Source organism: Salvia hispanica, chromosome 3 (genome assembly GCF_023119035.1).
Source record: "Salvia hispanica cultivar TCC Black 2014 chromosome 3, UniMelb_Shisp_WGS_1.0, whole genome shotgun sequence".
NCBI lineage: Eukaryota > Viridiplantae > Streptophyta > Magnoliopsida > Lamiales > Lamiaceae > Salvia > Salvia hispanica.
This window is the reverse complement of record NC_062967.1, coordinates 8,215,068-8,227,047: the sequence shown is the minus strand read 5'-3', so window position 1 is coordinate 8,227,047 and position 11,980 is coordinate 8,215,068. Positions and strand designations below refer to the sequence as shown.

Genomic DNA, 11,980 nt, shown 5'->3' with positions numbered 1-11,980 from the left:
TATCATACTCCATACCTCGTTTATTTGAAAATATGTCCCATTAAGAGGAAATCTTCCACCCATAGCCGTAAAACATGGCACCTACGTCAAAAGTATTATAACAATTTATTTGATGTGCTTCAAAACTAAAGACAAAGTAGTATGAGAAATATATTACTTACCAAAATTGTTCCTGGAATTCTTTCTTTATTTTGATATTGAACAATTTCACTTGATAAACACGGTGATCCGGAATCACAATCACATGGTGTAGCCTCCTTGTTGTGTTCATCTACGATAAAAATTGCAAAATATTAAAAATAGAAATTTAAGCAACATTTTTTATTTACTTAAAAGTTTGCTACTACTAATTTAAGTGTAAATATTAAGTCACCTTGTCTCCATATTGCAAGAAGATATGGATAAGGGTCTCCGTGTTCCCGATTTGAAAACTACAATGAAAAGGCTCAAAATGCAATTCAATAAAATATTATTACACTATATGAAAAACTATACCTTTGCCAAATAAGGGTGTGGATCCGGAAGCTCGTACCTAAAAATATAATAGTTTTTAGCATAAAAAGATACTCCAATATTATATAAATAAGGTATAGTTTAAACTTACACTTCATGTAATGTTCTTAGACGGAGTTTTATCTTTGGTTCAGGCAAAGGAATTGAAGCAATATTGTCGTTCATAGCAACCAAAACTTTTGAAAGCCCGTAGTCATCATCTATAAACCTACGCATCTTCCCCGAGTATTCGACTCCACGCAACGGGACAATGGTCATTTCGGAGGCACGCCCCGTATCTTCAATGTCGCAAATGACCACATTCTTGGAGTAATGTCCCATGTCCTCAATGTCGCATATAACCGGATCTAGATCCTCGGAGGAACGCCCAATTTCTTCAATGTCGCAGATGGCCGGAGGCATTCTCTCCGACACCGGAGATGGTGGGAATTCTATAATTGGTTCAGAATTGGTGTTTACCAACTTTGGAATTTCTTGACTAGCTTGAGAACCTTCGAGAAGCTTAGCACTGCATTCGAAAATACTCCATATTGATGTAATAAAGAGACAAGATAAATTTGCGCCAAGACTTTATTTCATCTGTACACTAACCTTGCAAGTGCACTTGCATAATGCTTGCATAAGTTTCTCATGGGGCACTGGTTACAATTTGGTCGCGTCTTTGTACAGAATGTCTGTGTTGTCGAGAACAAAATATATTAGTATCAAATAAAGCAAAATTAAGACTAAAATCACATTACTGCTTAACACTAAAAAAAAAACAAAATAAGGCATGGGTTGTGAAAATGCGACAAAAAATAGCACAATCTAATTGATTTAATAACTAATAGAGAAACATTTACCTTTGCAATAGTAACACTGTGACAATGTGTTTGGTACCTGCGTAACATAATGTGAACATAAATCCGAATAAAAACAAAAACAAAAACACAAACAAAGCAAGCTTATCGACTTACAATAACGAATGATCTTTGTCGCAAAGGCGTGGCCATATGTACTTTTGTATGCTGTCTAGACTTGGATAACTGTACACAATTCATCCTTAAAATAATTAATCCATAAGAAGAAGAAAAAAAGCAACAGAAATGTTTGGTTCGATTCTCACTCGTTGAGTTCATGAAACTGGACACCCTCGGGGAGTTGCTTGATCGGGACCCACCCAACACGAACGAAAAACCGGCCAGCATTTGTGTCGACCTACCACACACATACATTTTCCACGATTTTCAGAATTCACTCCAATAGAGAAGGAATTGTCGTTAAATGCTTAACGACAAATAGTTTAGATGCTTACCGGGAAGGCAGGAAAGTGAAGTCCTAGGAGCCTCACACACTCGGTGCTCTTCAAGCCGAGACCAGACATGCTCAACAAATACTCCCTAGAAAGACAAAATTCGTAACAAGAAAGAACATAAGTACTTTGCTTTTTGCATATACGTGTATCATTAAAAAATGAAACATACTTTGCTTTAGGTGGTGGGACATTTCTTAGCCACTCTAGGTCAATGCTACCGTGATCCGTGACTAAGCGATTGAGGAACCTCTGCAACGAATAAATTGTTGAAACGAACGATGAGAAAAGGACCATATTGTTGTGAGGTTGAAATATGTGATGGTCAGTACCTTGATTCTATCGGCGAGCTGATTGTTCATGCCTCGATCAAGAATCACTTTAGCAACCTCGGCTTCTGTTGCTTGTCTCACGGCTCCCCAGTTGACAGAATCCGAATTTTCCTCTATTCTCTGTCTTGAGATCCCATGGGAGTATTGTTTTTTCAAGTCATCCCAGTTGATCGTCTTTTTAGCCCCGGGATCAACCTGAGGGTCGACGACACTAGAGACGGGGCTGGAATCCTCTGTTGTGTTGGATGAGGGTTCGACAACCATTATTTGATTGTTGGAAAGGCGAATCTGTTCGTTTTGTTCATCCAAGGACAGTGGTGGATATTTTGCTACAAGAGCCATGAAAGCAGAACTAAAAGAGGAAAACAAGTTATGAAAACATGAAAAAACACAATAAAATGTATGTATAGGAAAGTGAAATATTAATTCACATCTTTTACCTTGAGAGATGATCACTAACATTTTGAGTTAGAAAAACACCAACAATAGAGTCAACAATTGATCCTTTCCATGGTGAAAAACTCCTATTTCCTGGTCATTAAATAAATTTTAATGAGATTGTGACAATATAAGTTTGTACTAAATAATAAATTAGTTACCTTGAACCACATGCATACGTTCTAAAAACACATTCAATCTGTCAAGAAATAATTTCCTTTCCCGCATCATATTATCTGCATCTTGTCCAAGCGCTTCGGCTTCAGCATCTTTGTTCCAATCGTCTCTAGTCAATAGCTCCCACGCGACTGTGGTCTCCTTATCAAAATCTATTGCTAGTTTCCGATACTTGCTAGGATACTTGGAAACGACAAGCGCACCACTATGGGTAGGATCATGCACCACGAGTTGGTTGCAAGTGTCATCCTCGATGCGCAGGGCTTGCATCCTTGCCACCGTAAAATCCACTAGAGCGTCTCTAACCGCCTCATCTGAAATGTGATGATAATCATTTAGTGACGTGGAATATAAAAGGAAAATGTTACTTGGTTTCAAGATTTCCAACCTTGCATTAGCAATATATTCTCTTGTTGGTTTTCAGAGTTACCACTTGTGCTCGTCCCGTTGCAAGGGATTGTGCCATCATATTCACTCGGCGACAACTCACAACTCCATCCGATCATGTTGTTTAGTTCTGCAGGCGACACTCTTCGTCCCATCATAGTTCCCTTCTTCTCGCATATATTTAACGAATCATTTGCTAAATCCTGACGCTTCAACTCCTCCCCCTCTCTGTTCATGGTGCTACATTGTTCGTTGAAATCCAACTTTCTCTTCACTCCTTTGGTGGGCTTTGGGGCCGGAGGTATGGGAGTGGTGGGCTTGACCGGTTTCCTCGGACCAACCACTTTCGGGGGTTTCCTCGGACCAACCACTTTCGGCTTGTGCCTAACCATTTTCTTCCTCTGCTTCTTCTCCGAATCTACACGTGTGCATGTACTCTTGAGAATATCTACATAAAAAATTGGAAAACTCCGATAAATTCATATGATGAAAACACTAACAAATTTGTTTACAAACCTATTAAACTCTCTGTTTGCCCATATTTTGCGGCATTCGACACAGAGCGTCCATCTTCTGCTCGAATTTGAGGTGTCGGTGGCACCCAAGCTGCAATGTTTTCCTCGACCGCTCCATCACAATTTAATTTATCTATATCTGCAAAATCATCATCTAAAAACATTATTTAAACAAAAAAGATAATAAATCAACAAGTAGCATAAACAAGACAGTATTTCTTCATTACCAAAGGCCTTGTCTCTGCCTATGCTGTCTTCCTCAGGCTGCGAGCACTTGCGACGTTCCGAGACGTGCATTTCTGATCCAACTACACATTCTGCGTCGAGAATCTCATGAGCTCCAACAACTAATTCTACATCAAAACCCCCTAAAACTACACTTTCTACAAGTTTCTCTTCAAAACTCGTCTCACAAACTGTCTCAACGCCTTCAAATGTAGGAAAGGAAAAAATACTAGATGGAAAGTCTTTCCTCCTAATTGTTGTATTCGATCTCTTCCTTCTTGCACGCCTCCATGGAAAGTTATAAAAGGAAAGGTCGTTAACGACTTTAATTAACTCGGCTAACTTGTTAGACGACATTCTCTTCGGCGCCCGTCTAGTCTTATTCTTCTTCAAAATCTTCGGCAAGTTTGGAAATACATCTTTCATTGTCCTCATTATTCCTTTTGCTCTGGCTGCATCAGAACATTAGAAGATGTCTCAAATCTCATCTTCTCTACACAAAGATAGATAATATTTTGAAAAATCTATCAGTTATTACTAATGTGACTAAAAAGAGTAAAAATTATGAAAAATGTGGCATATGTTTCATGTTTTGGGATAAAGAATTATAATTATAAGTGACACATATTACCTGCTTTTCCTAGTGCTTTCTTGCGACAATTTGAAGATGGTGTTTTCTTGCGACGATTTGAACCTGGTTTGGTTTGAGGTGTCCTTGGAATTGTTGGAATCCAATCATCGTCATCCTTTAGTTTTGCCATTTGTAACTCTGAAAATTCAATTAAAAAATAAAAAAATACTTTTAATCTACTAAAGTGATGTTCTAATTATTAAACAAAATAATATTGAGATATAATATAAAGAAACCATGATAAAAAAAAAATATAGACTCTAGTTATGAACAGTGGAAACTAAAAATTCTAAAAATATTAGTCACTAAGAAACTTTAAACATGTATAATTGAATATTAAAAATATTTACCAACACATTAAAACTTTAGCACTGCATTGAAACTTTGGCATTGGAAAATAACGTGAAATAGGAAAGACATTAAATAAACCGAAACTGTACCCAAAATACTAATCTATGGGAATTTAGGAAATAAATTAACGTGAAATAGAAACAGGGAAAATTCGTAGAGATTGTTTTCTCTTTCAACTAGATTTTAAAACAAATTTATACCACTTTCTCTTTTAACTAGATTTCAAATCTAAATATTCAATATTCGATTCGATTCGATTCAAAGGGACATCATAAGCTCTTCGTTAATTTTTTATTTTTGTTTTGTTTTTCATTCTCCTTTTCCCTTATAAAAACTAGTAGGTAGATTAGAGTTTAATAGTAAAAGGGAGATCTGATAAATATGGGTCTCTAAACCTACAATTCACGTCGTTCGAATTCCGTTGAACGTTTCTAAACTAAAATATTTATCGCATAGTGGAATGAAAAATTAACACTAATTAATATTATTTGTGTCTACCACTAATGCTTAAAAAAACCAAGCTACTTTCATCGACAAAAATTAATCCCAACGAGTTACAAAATTCCAGCTACTTTACCAAATTTAGATTATAATTTATTTCACCCACAACTAATTACTATTGATTAGTGACAGAATAATCACTTTTTCTCTCCATCTATAAACTTCGGATTAAAACTCGTATATAATTAAGGTCCAAGACTAACCGTAGACATAACAGTAACTTTTTTCTCTCTCTTATATTTTAAGAACGACCAAGATTAGTGACCGAGAGTGTCCCGAATAAATACTATAAATCATAATAGGAATTATGAAGATCAAGGCAGAAAATTACCTCAAAAAAATTGACTAAATGAGAGAATTTTGCGAACACGAAGAGCAAATGAGAGAACGTTGATCAGCTCTCACCGCAGAGAGATTATGATATTTGCGACGGATTCGTTTAGGTTGTGAGTATCTAAATACACAAATAATACTGTATATCTTTATATATATTGTGACATGGGCTTTAGTCCATGATACAATAATAATTTTGGCCCGTTATACTAAATTACTAGGTTTATTTTGGAAAACATAGATAGCCGTTGAAATAATCTGAGTTCTTAATAATGCTTATATTCAATAAGCATGGTAAATTATTTTCAAGCATTAACCGAATTATTATGAATATTTAATCTGAATTTATTTTTTTATTAGGATGTTTAGTTTACCCAACAAAATAACTGTTGAAGTTTGTATATTATGGTATGTCATGTATTTTGAAAATTAGTTGGAAAAATAAATAAGTTTGAATTTATTCGTAATTATTTCATACAGATGAAATACGATGTTCTACATATAATATCATGGTTCATCTATGTATGATTTCTCAAATTACAGAGTATGTACAATTTCACCAAAAATTCGCATTATGATAGTAGTTGGGAACAAAATTGAAACTTCATAAATATCCATCTAACTTTTAAACGGAAAAAATGCTTTAAAAAACTTTTGAAAATAGTTAATTATACCATAAATTTAACATTTTTTACAATTGTCTCATAAACAAAAAGTTCGGCTTTATATGTCTTCATAGATTATGAATATCATTACTCTTTTATCTTCATTGCAAGTCTATTAGCTCTAGTAGAAAAATTACTCAAAGACTAATGATATTTACAAAGAACACTTTAAGACATCAGAATTTTGGGTACGACTCAATTGAAATAATTGCGTCGTAATAATCTAACTTGATAATTACGAGATTGACAAAAAAATTTGGAGATAAACCATACTTATAGTTTTTCCCACAATTTGCCTTGGAAAAAAACAAATAATTAAATGGAACAAAATGAAAAGACAAAAAAAAAAAAAAAAAAAAAAAACTAAGGTACAAGCCCACCGAAGCACAGCTCGGTACAATCAGCCAATGCAGTTGAGACTCATCGTTAACGCAGAGACAAAAACCCCATAATTCTTCTTCCTCTCTTCCCTCTTTCAACCTCCTTACCTTATCTTCTCCCCATTTCTCTCTCACTCACCAACAATGGCGACCGAAGAAGCTCCAAACGAATTCCAAAATCCACAATACGACTCCGACGCCGACGCCGCGCCCGCCCCAATCGAGTCCTCCGCCTCCTCCGATTCCGATTCCGACTCCAACTCCGACTCCGACGACGAGCCCCTGAGCTACCTCCGCCCCGACGGCAAGATTCAGCAAATCGACGACGGCTCCGACGCCGAGAACATCCCCGAGGTGAACACGCGCCGCTTCGCCAGAGTCCTGAACTCGAAGCGCCTGCGGAGAGAGGAGGAGGAGGAGGAAGAGGACGCGGAGTATCCGGAGGACCAATTCGACTTCCCGCCCGACCCGGAGAACTGGAAGGAGGAGGATTTGAAGGAGCTGTGGGCGGATGCTCCGATTGGGATGAAGAAGCCGGGATGGGACCCGCACCAGGTGGATGATGAGGAGGTGGAGGTGATATGCGAGGAGATTAAGGCGGGGCGCGACCCGCCGATTGCCCCGTTTTATGTGCCGTACAGGAAGCCTTATCCGGTGATTCCGGATAATCATTATGATATTTCGAACCCTAAGGCGGTGGTTGAGGAGCTTGATAGGATTGAGGAGTTTTTGATTTGGGTTAGCTTCATCTTCGAGGATGGGAGCACGTGAGTGATCTAATTTGCCCAATTTTGGGGGGGTTTTGGAGTGTGAATTTGATTATTATTAGTACTATTTGTTGTTGTGATTTCATTGATCATGAATGTGAAGTGAATTGGTTATGTGACTCTTGGTGTATAGATTGGATTAGGTATTAGAAAATGCTATGTGAGAATGGTTTCAATTATCTGAGCAATCACACACTCACATTGTAGTGAATTACAGTATAATATAAAGTTTGACTGCTTGTTTTGTTAGCTTGATTTTGTGAATTTGCCTATTCAGCGGTCTCGTTGGCCTTTAAGCGGGTTAATGATTTGACCATCTTAGTCTCGTAGTCATTGTTCTTGAAGATGCAAACCTAGTTCCTTTGTTTTAGGTGCTTTTGGATGGATATTACTTTTCATGACTGGATTGCAGATGAGAACTTTTGTGTAGAATATCGAACCTTATTGCATATTGAGATTAGGCTGCAGCAGTCTTGTAGTTGCAAACTAGGGAAATAGTTTCTCATCCTCCGGTATCTTAGATGTGGAGCAGTTTTGATGTTGAATAGAGTGCTTCTACGTTAGTTATATGTGTTGGTAATATAGTGGTTTGCTTATAAGCTTGTTTCATCTTGAAATAGTTTTACGATGATTAGCAATCTAGTCGTAGTAGTAATGATGTTTTTTCAATTAAATTTCTTCATCTTGTAATTGATTGAGCTTGGTTTCTACTTTTCGTTAGTCTGCATTGCTGCTCTGATTGCCGGTAAACGGCTATGATGAAATTGTCTGAGTTCTTTTTTGTTGCAAGGCTGAGAGCATGCATTTAGTGGATTTAGCGACTTATTGCGGACTATGTGTTTATAATTAAGTTATTCTTTATAGGTATGAAGGAACTGTCTGGGATGATATGGCCCATGGGAAAGGGGTTTACACTGCTGAGCAAGGCTTAGTCAGGTTTGCGAAGAGTTTTTTCCGATGTCCATTTATGCCTTTACAATTACAGAATCTCAAGCACTAATTACTGCTTGTAGGTATGAAGGAGAATGGCTCCAAAACCAAATGGAAGGTCATGGAGTCGTTGAAGTGGAGATTCCGCATATGGAGCCTATTCCGGGTTCCAAGTACTTCTCTTACTGCTTCAAACTCATGACACCTAACAGAATCATAGTCATTAAATGCTTTATTTAGTTAATTCTTGTGGTTTCTTCCAGGCTTGAAGCTAAGATGAGAGCTGAAGGGGAAATCATATCAAGAGATTTTATGTCACCAGAAGATAGGGAGTGGCTGGAGAAGGATATTGAAGATAGTGTGCGTTTCGCTAAAGGGCAGTCTGAAATTCCTTTTTATGAAAACGAGGAGTGGGTCCGGCAATTTGGACAGAAACCGTAAGTCTTCTATTCTTTCTTATAAATAGCACATAGAAGCTTGATGCATCAAACTTTGAGTCACATTATGATGGTTGGAGCAAGCCTTTCGGTGTCTGTTTCCTTCTCAGCATCCTCCAGTTTCCTTTTCCCTATGAGTTTGATTATCATTAATCTCAGTTTTTTCGTGGTTCATTTTGACTTTCTTGTGGACTAATGTGAAATGTTAGTTTGTCGTCCCTTTAAATACTTGTTCTGCTCTTAGAGTTATTGTGTCATTGCGTGTGTATGTTGATAGAATGTCGAGCCTTCTCCCTGAAATTCTCAAATTTCTGCCTATCTGATTTTTGAGTGATAATGGGTGCCAGGGAGAAAGGTAGATACCGATACGCAGGTGAATGGAAACACGGGAGGATGCACGGTTGTGGTGTATATGAAGTTAATGAGCGAACAACCTGGGTGAGTACTCTCTATTGCTGTTGCTTTTCTTGATTTTCCATTATAAGGGCTTGAACACATTTGACACAAGTTTCTTAAATTCTTGTTTACATGACCAGGGTCGATTCTATTTTGGGGAACTTTTGAACGATGAGAGTGGCTGTGATGCAGAAATATCAGCGGTAATAATACAAAAATTTTATCTCTGCTGCATTCCTCTCTGAAAATTTAAACGTCAGTGAACTTAAATTATGTTACTTCAGCTCCACTCAGGAATCGCAGAGGTTGCAGCTGCTAAGGCGCGCATGTTCATCAACAAGCCTGATGGAAGTAAGTCGCTTCGGCTATTCACCGATATGCTGGTGCAAGATAAGATTGTTGCTGATATCCTTTCCTTACTCTGAACTTCGTTGCTAATTCTTGCAGTGATCAGAGAAGATAGAGGTCCGTATTCTGATCCGCAACATCCCTACTTATATGAAGAAGAGGATGTATGGATGGCACCGGGATTCATCAATCAGTTCTACGAGGTTACTCTCATATTAAGATGAGAAATTTATTAGGTTGCAAACCTGCTTCAAGTTGTGAAGTAACTGTCGAGTTTGCAGGTTCCAGATTACTGGAAAATGTATGTCCATGAGGTGGACGAGGAGAGGGGGATGTGGTTGAACTCGTTCTATAAAGCTCCACTTCGCCTACCCATGCCTTCTGAACTCGAGTATTGGTGGTCAAAATGTACGTTTCGATATCTCGCTGTACTACTCATGTTGTCACTTGAATGGCTGTTGCTGATTGACCCTTGTTCTGTTCATCAGACGAAGAGCCAGAATTTGTGCTGATTAATAAAGAACCCGAACCCGATCCTGAAGACCCCTCGCAAATGATTTACACTGACGATCCCGTGATTCTGCATACTCCGACTGGGAGAATCATAGACTATGTGGATGATGAGGAGCACGGGATCAGGCTATTTTGGCAGCCTGCTGCTACAAAGGAGGGCGAAGAGCCCAACCCAGACGATGCTGTGTTTCTTCCACTCGGCATGGATGAATTTTACGGCCGCGAAGTCAGTGCTCCGGAGGATACCTGGAAGATACGCCTGATGAAATCGTTGGAAAGCAAAGGCACGTCGTTGCTGAGTGGGTTGGAGAAATGGGCAGAAGAGAAGAAGAAAGCCAGAGAGGCTAAGCTGGAGATGATGAAGAAAGAAATGGAATTTTTGGAAGCTGAAATGGATTTGAAAGAAGCCATTCAAGATTTGGATGAGGAGCTCAAGACGTTGCAGCAAGAGGAGGAGAATAAAGCGGAAGACGAAGAAGAGGAGGAGCGCGTTGAGGAGGAGAAACAAGCCTCGATTTCTGAACCAACAGCCCAATCCGACCAAACGCCTCCTGTAGCCGAGGAGAAAGAAGAGGACGAGGATGAAGATGAAGAGGAAGATGATGATGTTACGGGCTCCAGCTTCGGATCAGCCCAAGGGCAGAGCTTCGCGAATAAGGACAAAGACGACAAGGGTGGAAGATTCGGAAAATCTACATTCGCAGCATCTTCTCTCGCCTTCGGCAGCCCTAATCTTTTTTCTATGGTAAGAATGCCCCATCCATTCTTGAATGATACTCAATTTATGTCACCTCTCTCTCTCATTTGACAGGTACCAAGAAATTTACAGAACCAGTTCTTGAGGTGGAAAGAGGGAAGGTTCCAAAAGCAACGCGCGACTCCCACACGCAATCATGAAGAACAATGCGAGTTGCTGAATGCATCGAGTGTTGGGTTTCCTCTCACCGGGAAAAGCTTGAAGATGCGGCGCGTGGGCCAACAAATGATGACTCATCATGTGCAACGCGCCTCCAAGCCGAGCTTGAGAAACTTCGCGAAGACGAAAGCTCGGAAGGAGGCACGATCCGCTGTGGAGCTGAGCATATTGTCATTCCATACACCATTGCCTCTGACGTGAGTGAGGCTCAAGAGTCATTGTATCAATTTTTTGTAGTGCCTGCGGCTGCTAAACGCAAGATTTCAACTCTCTTTTAAATGCTGAATTAAATGAGCTGTATTTCTTCCCCATTTCAACTTCATGAATAAATCTAGTCATTTTTTTTTATTATACTCATCAATTTTAGTTATTTTTAGCCCATGCATGTATTAACATAGTACTCAATAAGAGGGAAAATTTAATCTATTTTTGTATATCATTATTATTATTATTATTATTATTATTATTATTATTATTATTATTATTATTATTATTATTATTATTATTATTATTATTATAATACACACCCCCTTAATTGATTTTATTCTTTTATAATCTTAAGTAAATTGAGTTATTTCTTTTAGCAATAATTCTTTTAATTTTTATCCTCTCATATACTTTATATTCTCTGTTGGTACTTTTAAAACTTTTACTTTCAATCATACTGAAAGAAACAATCATGTTTCGAAGTTTATGGTGAGGAGAAGTTCACACGAATTTAAAATGTTACTAGTAATTTGTAAATTGTTATACTAAATAATTTCACAAGACAAATTAGACAATACTGGAAACTACCACATCCAATCATCCAGGAACGCGTGTCCAATAAAACTTATCTTAATCAAGAAATGGAAAAACTACCTCAACCAATTAAAACTGGGCCACGTATTTAACTAGTAACAACAATTTTCCACGTATATTTTCCCACATAATC

The 11,980-nt window shown here is 38.1% G+C and overlaps 1 protein-coding gene across 1 annotated transcript; it reads left to right on the top strand.

Moving 5' to 3' along the window:
* Positions 1-6,824: 6,824 nt before the first annotated feature.
* On the top strand, positions 6,825-11,394 carry LOC125213989 (protein TIC 100). Its single transcript, XM_048114818.1, has 11 exons — positions 6,825-7,506; positions 8,371-8,442; positions 8,520-8,609; positions 8,700-8,873; positions 9,221-9,311; positions 9,410-9,472; positions 9,554-9,620; positions 9,717-9,820; positions 9,899-10,025; positions 10,106-10,875; positions 10,942-11,394. Exons 1-11 carry the CDS (start codon positions 6,884-6,886, stop codon positions 11,245-11,247), a joined length of 2,487 nt encoding a protein of 828 aa, XP_047970775.1. The 5' UTR covers positions 6,825-6,883; the 3' UTR covers positions 11,248-11,394.
* Positions 11,395-11,980: the final 586 nt, after the last annotated feature.